Source organism: Erythrolamprus reginae, chromosome 4 (assembly GCF_031021105.1).
Source record: "Erythrolamprus reginae isolate rEryReg1 chromosome 4, rEryReg1.hap1, whole genome shotgun sequence".
NCBI classification, from domain to species: domain Eukaryota; kingdom Metazoa; phylum Chordata; class Lepidosauria; order Squamata; family Dipsadidae; genus Erythrolamprus; species Erythrolamprus reginae.
Window position 1 is genome coordinate 82314227 of NC_091953.1, and position 20786 is coordinate 82335012.

At 42.2% G+C, this 20786-nt stretch overlaps 1 protein-coding gene across 6 annotated transcripts in view; it reads right to left on the reverse strand.

The window, feature by feature from the left end:
• REPS2 (RALBP1 associated Eps domain containing 2) overlaps positions 1-20786 on the reverse strand; it is a 140351-nt gene that overhangs the window by 63113 nt on the left and 56452 nt on the right. For all 6 annotated transcript variants that reach the window (XM_070750775.1, XM_070750772.1, XM_070750773.1 and 3 more), the window contains 2 exons: positions 11099-11141; positions 3552-3688 (listed from right to left, as the gene is read on the reverse strand). In XM_070750775.1, the coding sequence (XP_070606876.1) occupies positions 3552-3688; positions 11099-11141 (180 nt within the window). The remainder of the gene's footprint in view (positions 1-3551; positions 3689-11098; positions 11142-20786) is intronic.

Here is a 20786-nt window from a genome sequence, read left to right on the forward strand (position 1 = left end):
AGCCCAATTTAAATTGACAAAGGTTTTCTCTGCATCCAAGAACATTAAAACTGCCCGTTTCTAATTGTGATGTTGTAAATGTTCAATAATATTCAAAACAGTCCCCATATTATCACTTAACTGTCTTTTTGGCAGAAAGGCAGATTGATCTTCATGAATATATGCTTGTAGTACCTTATTTAGTCTTTCTGCCAGAATTGTAGCAATTCTGCAATTTTTTCCCCTTAGATCTTCCCTAGATCACAAAATTAAGTTTACATTCTGTTTGGTCTTTTAAATATAATATGCTTCATAGTGAAGATTTAATCACATTTGAAAATATGATCTATCTAAACTCAAGAAACAGTCTAAATAAACAGCAAGAATTGTTTAAGAATTTAGGAATTTACCATGGCTGATTTATTTACAAATTGCTGGAAATTAATATAGAATTCAATTGCCTTTAATTTTTGAAGGAATACAAAAATACTACTTTCCTTTAAATATTAAGTGTTCCAGGTCCCTTCTGTTAAACAGTACCATTTTATGGGAACAGGGAAATGTACCTTCTGTGTCCCAGCATCTGTTCTATGGAAGAGCCTCACCTGAGAGTCTTATGACTCCAACTCTCTTTTTTCCAAAAGACTATTAATACCTGGTTTCACTGAAATTAGCAGTCTCCTTTTTTTTAAATCAAATCCAAAGGGGAAAAAAATCTAGATAGCTACTTACAATATTGTTGTCACCACCATCAGCAAACCTCTGAAACCAGGGGTCTGCAACCTTAAACATTCAAAGAGCCATTTGGACCCCTTTCCCACAGAAAATAAATCACAGGGAGCCACAAAACCTTGATGGGTGTGGCCAAGTTGACATCACTAACTCTCACCTAGTCACATACCCTCCCCCCAGCCATGCCTACTCAGGTTTTGTGGCCCCTGGTATTTTCTTTTGTCTGTGAAAAAGGTATCTCTCTCTCTCTCATCTTTCTCCCTCTGTCTCCCTCCCTCTCTTTTTTCCTCTCTTTGTCTCTCTCTTTCTCATCTCTTTCTCCATCTTTTTCTCTCATCGCTTTTTCTCAACTTTCTTACTCTCATCTCTCTCCCTCTCTCTCCCTCTCTCTCGTGTGTGTGTGTGTTCCTTCTTGAACCATTTCCAAAAAGAGGCAAGGGTTGGGATTTTTTCTTTCTGATGTTGTTCTTTCTTCTTTGACTGCTTTTTACCATATGAGTTAAATTTAGAGTCATTTCAGGTTCCCAGATAAATGAAGCTCTTTCAACCCCCGCTGTGTCTTCCTATCAGCTGAACCAACCACTGGCTGGCCCAACCCTGCATTTCCCAGTCCCTCCTTGCCTGAGAAGGTAAGGGAGTGGTTGCTCTATATTCCAAAGCGTGAGAGAAGCACCCCTGTACATGCCTCTTCTTCTGGCCGTTGTTGCTTTTGCATGCATCTCAGTCAGTCAGGGAGATGCACAATTTCTCTCTGCCTCAAGACATTGGCCTGGCCCAGCTGCAGCTAATGCTCCATGTCGTAATGGGCTCCAGGAGAAGGAGGGGACAACGTGTCCCCCATTGTGAAGCACGTTAAATTTAAGTCTGCTGCGTAAAGTGCTGCAAGAGCAGTGAACAGGCCATGGATGTGGCAAGGGCAGTGGCGTTAGCCACAGCCAGGCTAGTTTCTCAGGGCAGGGAGACAGTCACACACACATCTCCCTGAGTGACCAAGGTGCATTCAGCAGCAGCAACAAGGGCTGGAAGAAAAGACAAATACAGCGCTGCTTTGCTCCTGCTTTGGAATATGGAGCAAGTCTCTATCTGCTGCCATTGCCCTCACCTTCTCAGGTGAGGAGTGGCTCGGAGGGGAAGGGGAGGGGAGGGGCCAGCCAGTGGTGAGATCACTCAACAGGGAGCCTCAGCAGAGGGCCCAAAGAGCTGCATGCTGCTCAGGAGCCAGGCCAATGTCTTGAGGCAGAAGAAATTGTGCACCCGCCGTAAACTATGCTAACCTGTAGTCATGTTCTCTTAAGCCATATTTGGCAATGTATTTAAACTACAAAAAATCTTGAGAATTTATGACACATAAATGTCATAAAAAGTACGAAAGAGGCTGCAATAAATGATTATCATATGGTATGAGTCTGCGGAGAGGGGCGGCATACAAATCTAATAAATAAAAATAAATACTGTAAATGTTCAAGGAATTAAAATGAGTTAAAGTTGTTTTGATAATCAACAAGAATTTATTATCTTCATCAATACACTATTGTATCAAATTTAATTTCATTTATCATTTGCATATTACAGGTAGTCTTTGACTTATGACTACAACTGAGCTCAAAGTTTTTGTTGTTAAATAAGAAATTTGTTAAGTGAATTTTGCTGTTAGGCTTGGAAACCATCTTTTTTGCTGGGACTTTAGGCTGCCTCATTTTGTCTATTGTGGGAAAATGGGAGGAGAAATGTGAGATATATATAGCCAAAATAACTTTCTCAGAGAGTCAAGGACATTCCTAGAACCTGGAGTTGGATGACTGGGAGGCATCTCAGTTGGTATGATGTGTGGTTGGATCATGTGATGGATATGTGGGTGCTGGACATGGTCTTGAACTTTCATTTGGGCAAGGAAAAGATGAAATTCTTTAGATTTGGGGTTTCCCAGATGTGCTACTATGACATCTCTAATAAAATGGAACTTTGAGGAATTTTAAACCTTGGAGTCTTCTTTCATTAGGGATGTTACTTGGAACCCTGAAATTTGCCCCATTTTATGATCTTTCTTCTACAGTTGTTAAGTGAATCACTGCAGTTAGCAATAAGGTTATTAAGTGAATCAGTCTTCCCCACTGACTTTGTCAGGGGGTTGCAAAAAAGGGATTGCGTGACTCTGGGACACTGCAGCCATTATAAATATGAGTCAGTTGATAAGCATCTGAATTATAATCATGTGACCAGAGTGATGCTGCAACAGTTGTAAGGGTGAAAAACAATCAGTCACTTTTTTCAGTGCCCTTGTAATTTTGAATGGTCACTAAAAGAAATGTTATAAGATATATAAGTTATAAGCTAAAAAGAGTCAAGCTTCTCTAGTAACTCCACTGAAAAGTTTACAGTTGATGTTACATAATTTCGTTGTGGCACTGGTTCTGTTTCATTATATATTTAAAATGTCAACTAGATTGCAGCTACCAAGTTCACCTATTTAAATACTCCATGTACTACAGCAGTATTTTAAAATTATTTTCTTTCAGATTCTCTTCCCACTTTTAAAAATTATTGAAGACCCCCAACTTAGAGGTTTTCTTGTATAGGTTACATACATTAATGTTTACCATACTAAACATATAATTGATGCATTCACTGATATTATGACTTTTCGTGATTGTTTCATGTAATTTTAATATGGTACAATTTTTTCCAACAAAATCTAGCTTTATATTAACCCCAAAAAAAGTATTCTAGAAGCACACTTTTAAAAAAACCTATACTATGGGGAAAATAGCGAAGATATTTAGCAGGTAAAAATTTAAATTGAATTTTCATATTATTATTTATTTAAGGGTTCTATAGCTTACCTTGAGTGTTTTGCTGGAAAATTTTATTTAAGTCTAAAGAGGAAGCTCTGGAATGTGATTTTTGAGGTCGTGGTGGGGGAACTGGTGGTTCTTCCCCTTTGTTCACTGTATCTTCAACAGATGTGCTAGAGTAAGATCTCAGAGGAAAAATATAAAATTGATAAAAGAAAAATAATTGATGGTTTTTGCTCATTCTGCAAATAGTTCTAAGCATTCCTTTCCCCCCCCCCCCCCATTATACTATCATTCATGACTCATCAAGGATATATCTTTCGTACAAGAGCTGAAAGCAATTTACATAACATTCCCTTCGTTTTATATGCACAAAAAATCTTGTGAGGTAATTTTGCCCAGAATGTGACAGCTCCGGGACAATTCAACAGTTCTATTTAATTATTTAGAATTATTAAAAAATATTTTAATTTTTGTCATTCGCATTTTATTTTGTCCCTCCTTTGGCATCCTTTCTTTAATTATTCTATTCCATCATTTCTTTATATTAACGTAATTCCTGTCCTGCGGCAAATTGGCCATGGGAAATTGTCTAATGGTGAGTTGGCTGTAGAATGTTTGCCATGGAGAGTTGTCTAATGGTGAGTTGACTTCAGAAAAATGGTCATGGCAAGTTGGCCAGGGCTAATTGGCCATGGTGAGATGTCCTAGATGCAGTTTTGCCTAGAATGCACTATTGACCCAAAGTAACCCAATAACTGAGTCTTGCAGTCCTATTTGTATATCATAAATGCCTTAACCAGCATATCAAACTCTCAGTTATATTGGAAGCAATTCATTAAATTATGATATATCCCTACTTGTCTGTTTGGATAGGGCCAAAACCCTGCCTGAAACTGAACTGTTTTTTATGATTCATCAACACATCCTTAATGAAGAATTGAAGGAATGGGTGCTTATAAAAATAATATCTTCTTCTTAAGGATAACTAGTATATTAGTAAACAGGATGAGACTGTTCCATAGAGTACCTGGAGTGCTGTTACTCCAAAGTAGGACTTTGAAGTTTGTTGGAGCTCCATTATTTTCCCAGCCAGTGTTGCCATGACACTTCTGGTCCCTCCTTCACGTCTTCCTTATTTTTTGTATGTATTCCCTGGAAAGTTATTACTTCCAGCTTAAACAAATTCTTTCCCTTAGCAGTTTTTCAGATATTAAATTTATTTATTATTTATTTATTATTTATTTATTATTTATTTATTATTTAGATTTGTATGCCGCCCCTTATCTTTTTAAAAATTGAGGGTAAGAAGTCAGAGGCAGATATGCAAGTGTCTGTAAAACACTTTGTGCTGTACATCCATTTTGTATGTATGAAATATGTATCCAAATTCTCCTACTTTAGAGTAACAGCAAAGATACAAGACTTTGGAATTGGCTTGGATTAAAGCTGGGACTGGAAATAAAAACTGAATATAAGGGGAAATTGATAAATTGAATATGGAGTGTTGGATGTACAAAGAACTTTTTGGGATGTTAAAAAGTCTACAAGCAATATTAAAATATATTATAGAGCCAGAAAAATCAATGAAGCATACAGAACAGGAGCAGAAGAGGAGTTTGTAAAAGAGAATATGAATGAGAATCAAGGAGAGAATAATGAGCAAAAAGAAGATAGAAATGAAATTCAGCTAAATAATTTCATTGTGATTTACAGTATTATGGAAGGAGTACAGAAGGAAAAAGGGAAATGTTCCTCTAAAAAGAAACAGATAGAAGTTGAAAAGGGAAACAACAATAATAAGAAAAATTCTGGAAAAGATTACAGAAACAATTAATTGAAAGGTGATTAGAAAGATTCAGAAGAAAAATACAGTACATATAAAACTAAAAAAAGGGAAAAAAGAAATCAAGAGAAAGAGATAATAAAGCAGACAGAAAATTAATACAGAAGGGAATGTTAGAGAGACCAAGAGATAATGGTTAAAAGAAGGAAAGATTAAGAAGGGAGAAAGAAAAATAGGTTTTGTAGGGATAGATGTAGTAGGATCAAATAGAATTGTACTAGTACAGTGGTCCCTCGATCATCGCGAGGGTTCCGTTCCAGGACCCCAAGCGATGATCGATTTTTCGCGAAGTAGCGGTGCAGATGGTGTTTTTACTTCCACCGCCGCCCGCCCTTCGCCCGCCCACCCCGTTGCTCGCGCCTGGGGTTTCCCCGCGCGCGTGCCGCCCGCCCGCCCACGCTGTTGCTGGGGCCGCTTCCCAGCTGGGGAGCGGAGCTGAAGTGTCCCCAAGCGCGCGCGCACCGCCCGCCCACGCTGTTGCTGGGGCCGCTTCCCAGCTGGGGAGCGGAGCTGGGGTTTCCCCAAGCGCGCGCGTGTTGCTGGGGCCGCTTCCCAGCTGGGGAGCGGAGCTGGGGTGTCCCCAAGCGCGCACGCACCGCCCGCCCACGCTGTTGCTGGGGCCGCTTCCCAGCTGGGGAGCGGAGCTGGGGTTTCCCCAAGCGCGCGCGCGTTGCTGGGGCCGCTTCCCAGCTGGGGAGCAGAGCTGGGGTGTCCCCAAGCGCGCGCGCGTTGCTGGGGCCGCTTCCCAGCTGGGGAGCGGAGCTGGGGTTTCCCCAAGCGTGCGCGCGTTGCTGGGGCCGCTTCCCAGCTGGGGAGCGGAGCTGGGGTGTCCCCAAGCGCGCGCGCACCGCCCGCCCGCCCATGCTGTTGCTGGGGCCGCTTCCCAGCTGGGGAGCGGAGCTGGGGTTTCCCCAAGCGCGCGCGCGTTGCTGGGGCCGCTTCCCAGCTGGGGAGCGGAGCTGGGGTTTCCCCAAGCGCGCGCGCACCGCCCGCCCGCCCACGCTGTTGCTGGGGCTGCTTCCCAGCTGGGGAGCGGAGCTGGGGTGTCCCCGCGCGTGCCGCCCGCCCGCCCACGCCGTTGCTCGCGCTTCCGCTGGGGTCTTACCGGGGCAAGAGGGGGAAGACCCAGGGAAGCCGCCCAGCTTCCCAGCTGGGGAACTCCACCATCTACGCATGCGTGGCCATAGAAAAAAAGGCACGCATGCGCAGATGGTGGAGTTTACTTCCGGGTTGAAAACTCGCGAAATAGCCCTTTCGCGATGCTCGAGGACGCGAAACTCGAGGGTTCACTGTACTATACATTTTAAACTATTATTAATGGAAATATGATTTTCTTCTTTTTTGTATGTTAAACTGAAAATATACAAGATGATTTATGTTATAAATAGTAAAATATTTTTAAAGATAACATTGTAAATAGAAAATGGGACTAACTGTGACTGTAAAGTGAAGTAAGCTAATATGGAGAAGTGGGTAAATAAATGGATTGTTAAATGAGATAAGAAATTAAGAGTGTATAATGGTATACAGTGATCCCTCGATTATCGCGAGGGTTCCATTCCAAGACCCCTCGCGATAATCGATTTTTCGCGATGTAGGGTTGCGGAAGTAAAAACACCATCTGCGCATGCGCGCCCTTTTTTTCATGGCCGCGCATGCGCAGATGGTGGAGTTTGCGTGGGCGGCGGGGAAGACCCAGGGAAGGTTCCTTCGGCCGCCCAGCAGCTGATCTGCTCGGCAGCGTAGCGAGGAGCCGAATCGGGGTTTCCCCTTTGCGTGGGCGGCGAGGAAACCCCGATCTTCGTCTGCTCGCTGCTGCTGCGGCCGCCCGGCAGCTGATCTGCTCGGCAGCGCAGCAGCAGCGAGCAGACGAAGATCGGGGTTTCCCCGCTGCCCACGCAAAGGGGAAACCCCGATTCGGCTCCTCGCTGCGCTGCCGAGCAGATCAGCTGCTGGGTGGCCGAAGGAACCTTCCCTGGGTCTTCCTCGCTGATGCCCCCGCTCGCCCGCCCGCCCACCGCCCGCTGCCCGCCCACCGCCCGACAGCAAGAGGGGGAGAGATAGAGAAAGAGAGAGAAGGAAAGAAAGAGATGAGAGAGGGAGGAAGAGAGTGTGAGAGAGGAAGAAGCAAGATAGAGAAAGAGAGAGAGAAAGAAAGATGAGAAAGGAAGGAAGAGAGTGACGTCATCGGGTGGGGAAAATCGCGATATAGCGTTTCGCGAAGAACGAGATCGTGAAAATCGAGGGATCACTGTAGTGATTTTGAATATGTTTGAGAAGAAAATGAATTGTACTAGTATTTAGATTATGGGGAAAATGATTTTTTATAGATGTAAAATTGAAATAAGACAAAATATTCTATAGATGATGGTACTTCAGTAGATGAAATTGGAACTGAAATTGATATTGGTGTTTGATTATAAAATTAACTTAAGAAGTAAATATGGAGGATTAAAGAACTAGAAGGGAAACTTAAAAGGTGTTTGGAGAAATGGACATATAGTGATATGTGATAAAAAGCATGTAGAAGGAAAAAAAATTAACAAGGACAAAGAATTGTGGAAAAAAGAAGAATGTGGCTGAAATTGGAAACGAGATTTATTATTGATTATATATAAAAATTATGTAAGAGAAAGGATACGGACATCACTTTCTCCATAAAAAATGTATATGTTTTTAAAATAAAAATATTTTTTAAAAAAAATAAGGAACACATGAGGAACAATGTATTCAGAGAGGGCTCTGCCACTTTTTGTATTTGATATAAAAAATATTTTGGAGTTTGGAGCACTATGAATGTAGAGTCTTCGGAGAGGGGCGGCATACAAATCTAAGTAATAAATAAATAAATAAATAAATCCATCAAGCAGTGATATCTTTTTCAAGGATTATGTGACTACACTTTGCACCTGTTATAAAATCATAAGAAAAGTCTGCTCTGAGGAGTTCAGATACAGTGGTACCTCTACTTATGAATTTAATTCTTTCCATGACCAGGTTCTTAAATAGAAAAGTTTGTAAGAAGAAGCAATTTTTCTCATTGGAATCAATGTAAAAGCAAATAATGTGTGCGATTGGGGAAACCACAGGAAGGGTGGAGGCCCGGTTTCCTCCCAGAAGATTCCTAGAAAGGCCCCACAGAGTCTTATCCCCGCCTTTTCCAGCCCTGTTTCCTCCTAGGAGATTCATAGGGAGGCCCCACAGTGGCTTCTCCCTGCCTTTTCCGGCCCTGTTTCCTCCCAGGAGATTCCTAGAAAGGCCCCACAGAGTCTTATCCCCGCCTTTTCCAGCCCTGTTTCCTCCTAGGAGATTCATAGGGAGGCCCCACAGTGGCTTCTCCCTGCATTTTCCAGTTACATTTTCAGAGGCTCAGGTAAGTGGAAAATGGTTCTTGAGAAGAGGCAAAAAAATCTTGAACATCCGGTTCTTATCTAGAAAAGTTCGTACGTAGAAGCGTTCTTAGGTGGAGGTACCACTGTATTTATTTCATACATTTATAAGGCTGCTGACGCCTCAACAAATGTGATACCAAGAGGTATTGTATTTAAGAAAAATAAACATTAATAAAAGATGACCATACATCATCCCAAAGGTGCTTTTTTCAGGAGGCAACTAGACTTCCTTGTTTTTTCTTTTGAAAACGATTCACTTCTCATCAAAGAAGTTAAACATCTTCAAAAGAAAAAACAAGAAAGTCCAGTTGCCTCCTGAAAAAGCACCTTTGGGATAACCATTACCTGGATGACTGAAAATCTCTACAGACTTTTGTGACCACATATCATTATTTTAAAAAACCCCACAAAATCCAATAGAGAAAATGGTGAACCAAAACAAATAATTAAAAGAAGCAGAAGGAGAATCCATTCAACTAGACCCAAATGTTGTTCACATTTCCAGGCACTTTGAAGATCCTTTTCAAAAGTGAATTAAAAAGGGGCAGAGCTGACTTTGGGGCTAGAGGTATATAGTAGGCATATTCCAGGGATTTAATTTTCTAAAATATGCAAGAAGGAACATAAATTAATCCATTAACACTGTGATAGCAAACCTATGGCAGACACACCATATTGGTGGGCAGGTGAGCTCAGATCCGGCCAGCTCATTTTCAAGCCTTATGGGCCCACTGGGATTTGGGATACAGCTTGTTTTCCGCCTCGGGAGGGACTGGGGAAGGCCATTTTATTGCTTTCCCCAAGTTCCAGAGCCTTTCTAAGAGCCTGGGGAGAGTGAAAACAGCCTTCCCCACCCCCGAAAGTCCTCCAGAGATTGGAAATGTTCCATTTGCCAACTTCTGGTTGAATTGGAAGTTCCTTTTGTTTTTGTTTTTTTGCTCTCCCCAGGCTTCAGAGCCTTTCTAGGAGCTTGGGAGGGGTGAAAATGGCCTCCCCCACCCCAAGACTCTCCAGAGGCCAGAAACAGCCAGTTTCCCAACTCTTCAAGTTGGAAACAGGTCATTTCTGGCCTCCAGGGAATGTCTGAAAGGCCATTTTCTCCTGCCCCTAGAAAGGCTCTGAAACTTGGAGAGAGCAAAAAAATGGGCCCTCTGGTTCAACTGGAACTTAGCAAATAGGCCATTTTCCATCTCCAGAGGACCTCTGGGGTGGAGGTGGGGAAGTCTGTTTTTGCCCTCTCCAGGCTCCTAGAAAGGCTCTAAAGCCTGGGGAGAGCAAAAAACGGGCGTGCCACCACGTAACAGGAGCGGGATCATGCGCACATGTATGCGGGTGCATGAAATTATGGGTGTGGACATGCATGCGCCCCTCAGGTCCCCCTTTGGTATGCAAATCAGAAAAGGTTTACCATCACTGCACTAATATATCTCTATTCTCATCTACAATAAAAACTGCATAGGTTGTCATTTAGAAACAATAAAAAATATCACCCCAAAAAAGAATTCTTTCAATGTTGGCAAACCTTTTCAGCACAGAGTTGCCAAAATGGGATTGTGCATGCATGCAGGGGAGCTCCAGAAACCAGAAAAGCGTCTCTCCGGTGCACATGTGCATGCCAGGAATCTGAACTTCCAGTTTCTTTGCACGTGCATGCTAGTCACATGTTCTTCCTGTTTTGGCATGCAGGCACGTGCAAAGACCAGCTGGCCGGCATGCATGTGCGTGCCAGAAACCGGAAGAGCATGAATATGAGCCAAGTGATGTAAAAGCTTGCCAATAAACATTATATAAGAGTTTTGTGTGAAGGGGGAGTGTCTTGAAGGGGGAGGTCCAAGGGGAGAGAGACAGAAGTATAAATATATGGCATTTTGTATTTGGAAATTACCTCTGTGATACAGATATTTATCCTATTCCTAGGTCGGTCATGCACATGTCCATAACAAAACACTTTTCTTTTATTCTGCTTCTGGACTTCTGTTGATTTATTTCACAGATTTTATAGTACAATTTTCTAGTACACTATATCATAAAATCTTTTATGCAATTAAAACTGCAGAAATAAAAGTGCTATTTACTAAATGAAATGTTTATTTTTGAGTAGTGCATTCTATCTAAAACAGTTTATTTGATGCATTTTTTATATCAAAGCTATCGGGCACATAAGTTGTCAGTCAAAAGGCATTCAAAAATAAATTAGTACCCGTCTGATAAATTCAATATAGTACAAAGTCCAGTTCAAAAATGTTATCTGAATTATTGTAATAGCTAAATTTCTTTGTCTACTTTAGAATTGCAATTTGTTGTAAAAATAGAAAAATAAATAATGATAGATTGACTTTTTATTTTTGCTTACTTACCTGGACCTTGGTCTCGTTTTAAGTGTGTTTGATTCTTGAGCAACTAAAATGTAAGATAATTTGTTAATAACACTGTGAGGAAATAAAACTATTTATAAAATCAAATGATTCAACAGTATAACACTCTCTAAACATGAAACTGCTATTGGATCTCAACTACATTTAAGTAAAAATAATATAATTTTCATGAGAAAACTATTAGAAAATAGTAATGAATGTAAATAGAAAATGTTGGGGTCAATATGTTGACTCTCTAAACTGCTTAGTGTGGACTGTAAAGCACTGTAAAACAGTACATAGGTATAAGTGCTATTGCTATTACTATGCGAAGTGCCAAGAAAAATACAGATTGCCAGTTGTTGATAATCACTATGTTCAAGCTTTAAATGTCATCTGGATTTTGGCAAAAATGTAAGAATGTGACTTATGACAAAATTTATTTGACTCAAAACAACAACCAAGGGGTTACAGAACATCTGTAAAATAAACAGAATGGAAATGAATTCAAATGGCCTGTTTTGAACCAGCCTTCACAGGTGGTGAGAAACCACTGGCCCAAGCTCTCCCCACCCTCCTCTGACTGCTGCTAATTCTGCTGGCAGCCGACGGGCCATAACATGGCAATCAAGAAAAAGTTAGTAATTACTTGTTATATTTTGATATTTTGTTGTGCTTAATTGTAACTTAATTGTTATATTTTGATATTTTGTTGTGCTTAATTGTAACTTAATTGTAACAGTCAAAATCTATTCCCTGCAGGATGATGGCCCCTTTGTGTATTGAAACCTACCATGTTGGTCTGGCTTTGCATTTCCCAATCTAGGACTGAGAAGAGTGACTGGCCCAAAGTCACCTTACATATTCACTCCTGCCACAGCTTCTACTGCTAAGGGAGGATCAGGATCTGAATCTCTCTATTTCTAGACCGCAACCTCTTGTACCACAATTTGATACCATTTGTACTATATTGGCAGAATTTTGGGGTGTGTCTAATTTTTTTACTTTCAATTTCCAAATATTAGAAATACTCAAAACTTGTAACATGCCTTGGGGATTTTAACAATAATTTTGTTTACTTTAATATAATTTAGATGTGATTGGTAACTACATAAATATCATAACTTTTTAACATTTTGTTTCATTTCTATGGAGTGTCCATTTTTTCAACTTTCAACTTCCAAACATTAGTTTTAGTTTAGTTTAGTTTTATTATATTTGTATGCCATCCCTCTCCGAAGACTCGGGGCGGCTCACAACAACAGCAATACAATATACAAAGTACAAATCCAACATAAGTTAAAAGCAATTTAAACCCCCTAAATATTAAAAAAAACTATCATTACTACACAATCATACCATTCTCATATATTACAGTCAGAAAAAGATGGTGCTGGGGGCAATGTACCCTCTAATTTTTTTTCGGTGTGGGTGGAAAAGTATAGTATCTGAGCGACAGTCCCTTTGGGACTGGGCGGAATAGAATGAATGAATGAATGAACGAACGAACGAACAAATAAATAAATAAATAAGAAAAAATCCCTTCTTTTTTATTAAAAGAAATTAATAATTTTAAAAAACCAAAATCCATTACTATTAAAACTAAATCAACCAGCAAAACAAAAAACATAACTATTAATAAAAACAGGTGAGGGCTGGGGTTTTTTTCTCTGTTATTATTTAAGTGCTTTTACCATATGCTTTAAATCAAGTCACTTCTCTCTCTGTTTCTCTCTCTTTCCTGTCATTCTCTGCCTCAATCATTTTCTCATTTCTCTTTTCTCCCCTTTTTTCTATCATTTCTCTCTACCTCTTCCTTCCACTCTTCTCTCTCTCTCTCTTGCTTTCTCTGTCTCTCTCTCTCTTGCTTTCTTCCTCTCTCACACTCTCTTCCTTCCTCTCTCATCTCTTTCTTTCTCTCTCTCTCTTTCCCCCTCTTGCTCTCTCTCTTTTTCTCACTTTCTCTCTCTTGTTTTCTTTCTCTCTCTCTTGCTTTCTCTCTCTCTCTCACTCTTTCTTGTTTTCTTTCTCACTCTTTCTCTCTCTTGTTCTCTCTCTTGCTATCTCTTTCTCTCCCCCCTTTCTCTCTCTCTCTCTTTCTCACTTTCTCTCTATCTTGCTGTCTGTTGCTCTCACTCACTCTCGTTCTCTCTCCGTTCTTCTCAGCGGAGGCTGGCAAAGGTGATATTCAATGTCGGGGGCGCGCGCGCAGTTGCGCACGCTCCCTATCTGCATACCAGCCCACTCGGAACATTCAAAATAAGAAAAGCCTTCACTGGTGAAAGTTTTTCTTATTTTGAATGTTCCGAGTGGGCTGGTATGGAGATAGGGAGCATGCGCAACCGCGCGCGCACCCCGACATTGAATATCACCTTCGCCGGCCTCCGCTGAGAGAACGTCTGCCACGCCTCTCCTGCAACCACCTTGCTGAGAGCCTGGGATGAAAGTGCTCTCGGCAAAGGGACTGTGAGATGGGCAGGGCGTGCGTTCCGGGTGCGGGAGGAGCCGCGCCCAAAGGCAGGAGGCGGCAGAGGAGCAGAGGGGGCGGGGGGCAGTGACGAAAGGCCGAGGGGGCTGGAGGCACCGTGGGGAGGCAGGGGCGGCCGCGGCTCCCTTCCCTTCTGCTGCCGGAGCCTCCCCCCGCGGGCTGGCAGGGGGATGGGGACTGCGCGCCCATGGAAAAGGGTGCGCGGGGCGGTATTTTGGGGTGCGCGCGCGCTCATGCGCGCAGCCTACAGGGAACAGTGGCTGGGGGGACAAGATAGTTATTCCCCCCATGCCTGGCGACACAGATAGGTCTTCAACATCTTGCAGAAGGCGGGAAGAGTAGGGGCAGTTCGAATCTCTAGGGGGAGTTGATTCCAGAGGGCCGGGGCTGCCACAGAGAAGGCTCTTCCCTTGGGTCCTGCCAAACGGCATTGTTTAGTCGACAGGACCCGGAGAAGGCCAACTCTGTGGGACCTGATTGGCCGCTGGGATTCGTGCGGCAGAAGGCTGTCCCGGAGGTATTCTGGTCCGATGCCATGTAGGGCTTTATAGATCATTACCAGCACTTTGAATTGTGACCAGAAACTGATCGGCAACCAGTGCAGGCCGCGGAGTGTTGGCGAAACATGGGCAGATCTTGGAAGCCCCACGATAGCTCTCGCGGCTGATCTGAAGTTTCTGAACACTTTTCAAAGGAAGCCCCATGTAGAGAGTGTTGTAGTAGTCAAACCTCGAGGTGACAAGGGAGTGAGTGACTGTGAGCAGTGACTCCCGGTCCAGATAGGGCCGCAACTGGTGCACCAGGCGAACCTGCTCTAACATTGTGACATGCCTTGAGGACTGTAAAGATATTTTGTTTACTTTGATATAATTTAGATGTGCTTGGTAAATAACTGCATAAATATAACTTTTAAATCTTTGTTTACTTCATTTCACAGGTTCTGCTTTATTTCTCTTTTTATTAAACATTATTTGGTCTAATAGTGCTGGCCTTGTTTCCTGTGAGTGCAGTAACTGATCTGTAATGGCTTCTAAAAAAAAAGAACAAGACTGGGAATATACACTCATGAGCAACCTAATTGGGGCTGGCAGACCTATTGCCATCTGAACTCCCAACACTGCGAGACATTCTCAGATATGAACTATTGTTAAGAGAAAAAAATAGTGATGATGCCAGAAACTACTGAGCAGCCACTCGAATCTATATATTCAAGACATATATCGAAAAATGCTTGAAAAGTGAGAAAGAAAGAACAGTTCTTTTGTGACCCTTGTTGTAAATTCATAAGTGACAATCTTGAACAAGATCTAAGAGAGGTGGAATCAAGTCAGAAACTTTCAGAGTCTGCGAAACTTGACAAACTGTTTGACATCCTCACCTGCAAGTATCAAATTGTTTAGTGTACCGAATTCATCTGCCCTGCTGGCTGCAAAAAAGAAGCTCACATTAATTATATCTGCCCTAAGGAGACAAAGATACTATTGAAGAAACTTGCTTTCCTTAAAAGTCAGAGAAAAAAGATTGCATGATTTGAGTTTGGCTAGTCTAAACAAAAGAAGAATTAAGGGTGATATGATAGCAGTACTGTACTCCAGTATTTGAGGGACTGCCACAAAGCATCAGAGTGCAGGACAAGAAACAATGGATGGAAACTAATCAAAGAGAGAAGCAACCTGGATTTAAGGAGAAATTTCCTAACAGCGAGGACAATTAAACCACTGGTCTAGAGAGAAGAGTCTAAACCAGTGGTTCCCAAACGTTTTCAGTCCACTGCCCCCTTGGTGCTACAAACTCATCCTCAGTGCCCCCCACTCCCTTCAGGTGGGCATGGCTTAGGAGTCAGGTGACTGGGTAGGCCTGATCAACTTGTAAAATGTGGTGAAACTCACTTAACAACATTCTTGCTTAGCTACCAAAATGTTGGACTCAATTGTAGCTTTCATAGCTTTCTTTCTTTCTTTCTTTCTTTCTCTCTCTCTCTCCCCTCAGTGGCGCACAGCTTACTTTCCTGGCGAGGCTTGAAGACCGCCCGGCATGCCCATCCAGGCATCCAGCGCCACTTTCTGCCTGCCCCCCCCCAGGTTCCTACCTTCCCGGAGGCCAGTGGAGTTCCATATGTGTGCACCCCAACGCCTGCAAAGGTTCCAGAGCCAAAGCCGGGAAAGCGAAAGGGGAGCCACATGTGCTCCGCCCCAGCAGAGGTGTGTCCTCTGTCATGTGCCCTCCTGGAGCGTGATCTCTGAGCTGATGGGTGCATTGGTGGGGCAGAGAGAAACTGGTGCTGCCTGACGAACTGGCCGATGGGCATGCTGGGCGGTCCTTGCCAGGAAGGTAATGGCGAGCCTTGCCAGGAAGGTAATACGAGTGCCGGCCAAACCTACATGCTCCTGCCCATCTCTTGCTATGGACGTCTCTTGGGAAATGGTGGTGGATGGAGCTGGGCAGGGTGGAGCTTTCCTGCCTTAGCAACCCCCTGTCCCCCAGAGGGTGGTACCGCTCACCTTGGGAACCACTGGTTTAGACAGTCACTTATTTAAAATGGTATAGGTTCTCCTGCTTGAGCAGGGGGCTGGACTAGAAGACCTCCAAGGTCCCCTCCAGCTCATTCTATTCTAAAGATTAGAAATAACTAATAGAGAGACATCTTATGCAGAGCATAAGATACAGTGTTGGTCTACATGCAACTGCTGCCATTACCACAACCACCTTCATAGATGCTGGCCTGATCAGCAAAGAAGACTCAGGAAGCCTGGGTGATCCTAAAAAACAGCATCATAGACTCCCAAAACAACGCAATCCCCATGAAAAGGAAAAACAGGAAAACCAAAACTAAACCTGCATGGCTAAACAAAGCCCTCGCAGATGACATAAAAGGAAAAAAAGCTAAGTACAAACAATGGAAAGAAGGACTCATAACCAAAGCGGAATATCAGCAAACAGCCAGTTCCTGCAAACAAAAAATAAAAACAGCAAAGGCACAATATGAACAACACCTTGCAGCGGAAGTCAAAGACAACAAAAAAAGATTCTTCCAACACATCAACAATAAGAAGAAAATCAAAGAAACAATCGTCACAATAAAAAACGAAGAGGGTAGAGAAATCACAGACAGCAATAACCAAGCACAGCTACTCAACGCCTACTTTGCAACAGTCTTCACACAAAAGGGAACCTCCCTCCAACCAATCTATAATTTAACTGCAACAAACTGCCCCAGAACCGAACTCAACATAGACAAAAGCACAGTGAGGGACTACCTGAGGGAACTCAACGAATACAAATCACCAGGGCCAGACGGACTTCACCCCAAAGTCCTAAAAGAATTGGCAGACACCATAGCGGAACCACTCCTCCTCATCTACCAAATATCCTGGATCACTGGAGACCTACCGGAAGACTGGAAGCGAGCTGACGTAGTCCCCATCCACAAAAAAGGCAAAAAGACCGACCCAGGTAACTACAGACCAATCAGTCTGACCTCTATACCTGGAAAAATACTGGAGAAAATAATCAAAAAACAACTTACCCACTTCCTAGAAACAAACAAGATCATATCCAATAGCCAGCACGGATTCATCAGAAACAAATCATGCCAAACCAATCTCATATCATTTTTCAACACCATAACCAAGTCAGTTGACCAACGCAACTCAGTGGACCTCATATACTTGGACTTCAGTAAGGCTTTCGATAAAGTCGACCACAATCTCCTAATCCACAAACTAGAAAAAAAATGGAGTAGATTACTACACATGTAGATGGATAAACAGTTGGCTGACCAACCGCACCCAACGAGTTGTCCTCAACGGCACCAAATCCACATGGAAAAAAGTAGACAGTGGAGTACCACAGGGCTCTGTCCTGGGTCCTGTACTCTTTAACATCTTCATCAACGACCTGGACGAGGGAATAAAAGGGGAACTAATAAAATTTGCAGATGACACCAAGCTGGCGGGGGTAGCCAACACCCTTGAGGACAGGCTCAGAATACAAGAAGACCTAGACAGACTATCACAGTGGGCCCATACCAACAAAATGAGGTTCAACACCGACAAATGCAGAATCCTCCACCTCGGCAAAAAGAACCCTAGACATACATACAGCCTGGGAGATACCCCACTCAGCAGTAGTGACTGCGAAAGAGATCTTGGAGTCTTGGTGGACAATCAACTAAACATGAGTCAGCAATGTGCAGCAGCAGCCAAAAAAGCCAACTCAATCCTAAGCTGCATCAACAGAGGAATACGCTCCAAGACCAGGGAAGTACTAATACCACTCTACTACGCCCTGGTCAGACCCCACCTGGAGTACTGCATCCAATTCTGGTCACCTCACTACAAAAAAGACATCGAAACTCTGGAGAAGGTGCAAAAAAGAGCAACCAAAATGATTAGGGGACTCGAAACCAAGACTTACGAAGAGAGATTGAGAGAACTGGGCATGGACAGCCTAGAAAAAAGAAGGTCTAGAGGGGACATGATAGCAGTTTACAGATACTTGAGGGGTTGCCAAGGTGAGGAGGGGGTCTCTTTATTCCCCAGGGCACCAGAGGGCCGGACGAGGAACAATGGTTGGAAGCTGACCAAGGAGAGATTCAACCTGGAAATAAGGAAGAACTTCCTGACGGTCAGAGCGATCAACCAATGGAACTGCCTGCCAGGGGAGGTGGTGAACTCCCCAACTCTGGACATCTTCAAGAGGAGATTGGACTTCCATTTGGCTGGGGTGCTGTAGGGTTTCCTGCTCAGGCAGAGGGTTGGACTCGATGACCTAACGGTCCCTTTCAACTCTATTAATAAATAAATAAATAAAAGACCTGTCATCAAAAGAACCCAGGAAAAAAATATGAGATCCCTAGATCAATAATTAGATGAGCTTCATAAGAAGGGCAAAATGGAATGTATTTTATTCGATGGCTGCATAAATGCAATTAAAGTTATGCTGAGAGCAAACAATTCATACCAGCAATTTCTCAGTACCGTCAAAGAAGAACATTATTCTGTGTGCAGTGAGCCGGGTAGAAGATATCTTTATCATTTCACTCCAGAGAAAGGCTCAAAAACAGGAAAACCTGTCCAAGTGATTGCAGAAAATCTGGTGTATTTTATGAAGAGGGAAGGCATTGACAAAAGCTTCAATGCCATTGGAGGAGATTCTACAAATGTTAATACTGGCTGTGAAAGTGGTGTCAAGCTTGACTGGAAGTTGATCTTGCATTTCAACAGAATGAGTTACCTCTATGACACTTAATTACAAAATTAGATGGCAAGAATGTCTATCAACAAATGGGCAGGTAAAATTGGTAGATTGCTAGACAGAACTTGACATTGATCGTTCATTCACCAGAGTTTCAACATTCAGGACAAATAACATCAAATATGTCCCTTGGAAGCATCTGCATCTATCACTTTTGACAAATCTTAATCCAAAAACTGACGCTAGAACATTTTACAATCCTGGAATGGAATCATTAACAAGAACTGATAGCCTAATGCCATTCAGTGAACAGGATTTCATATAAAAGCCCAATAGTGAAACTCCTTGTAAAATGACATCTGCTAGAACAATGCCTGCTTTTCAAATACAGTGATACCTTGTCTTACAAACTTAATTGGTTCCGAGGTTCTTAAGGTGAAAAGTTTGTAAGACGAAACAATGTTTCCCATAGGAATCAATGGAAAAGCGATTAATGCGTGCAAGCCCAAAACTCACCCCTTTTGTCAGCCGAAGCGCCTGTTTTTGCACTGCTGGGATTTCCCTGAGGCTTCCCTCCATGGGAAATCCCTCCTCCAGACTTCTGTGTTTTTGCGATGCTGCGATTTCACTGAGGCTCCCCTCATTGGGAAACCCCACCTCCGGACTTCCGGACGCCCATTTTTATACTGCTGGGATTCCCCTGCAGCATCACAAAAACACGGAGGTGGGGTTTCCCATGGAGGGGAGCCTCGGGGGAATCCCAGCAGCGCAAAAACGGGTGCTTTGGTGGCAACGGAAATCCGGAGGCGGGGCATCCCAGCGGTGGCGGTGGGTTTGTAAGGTGAAAATAGTTTGTAAGAAGAAGCAAAAAAATCTTAAACCCCAGGTTTGTATCTCAAAAAGTTTGTATGACGAGGCGTTTGTAAGACGAGGTATCACTGTACAATGTTTGGCAGTCTAGCTAACATAATTCAATTTTACTTGTTAAATGTTATAAATCTTTGGTTTGGATCCTCCTTGATTTTTTGACTCTACATTGTTTAACTTTGACTTTCCTATTTTTTTTTCTATATGACACCTTTTGGGGAATTCGATTAAGGGAAAACTTTTTCTTCTCATAATATTAGACATTTAGAAATTTCCCATTAGCTATATATATTTTTTAAAATAATATTTATTAAGTATATACTTTAAAAAACACAACAAAAACAAGACATAACAAAGATACATATAATTCTTAATAACATGATCATATGTATCATCTTGAAAGAGAGACAGAGGAAAAGAAGAGAGAGGAAATAAATAAATAAAAAGAGAAGAAAAAAAGTAGTGAAAAGTCGTAATAGAGAAAGAAAGAAAGGTTATGAAAAGGAGAGGGGGAGAAGGAGGGAGTGCCAGTTATTTAACTGGCAATTCAGTATTAATTAGTTTTAATAGATATAAGTAGTGCTTATCTAATGGGTGTATTCTTGTCTAACTGGTTGATATTTTGGGGATTTGTTCGTAGTGTTTGTTGAGTGTCTACAGGTTGGATCGATCGATGTCTTAAGTAAGTTATACGAACATATTATTTTTATTTAATGATTTGGTTGTCTATATGTGGGGTTGTTGTTGAACAGGCTTCCTTTTTAATGATATTTAGATTTTTTTTGTCTTAGCTAATGGTACCATTTTTCCAAGGCCTTGTAGAAGTCTGACTCATCCCTGTTTTGCAGTTCCATTGTTAGTTTTTTTCCAGCACATTCCATAACTTAAGAGGTTTAAAGTGGTTGGGCTCCTTCCTTGTTTCCAAAATTGTGCATATAAAATTCTCGCGGCACTAAGGATATGTAATATAATGTAACAATCTTCTTTTTTAATGTTTTGCCTAACTATTCCTAATAAAAATAATTCTGGTTTGATTTGAATAGTCTGGGAAGTAATTTGGTCTAAGAGATTTTTAATTTTATGCCAGTATTTTTTAATGGTCTTGCAAGTCCACCAGATATGGTAGTAGGTTTCAAGTTT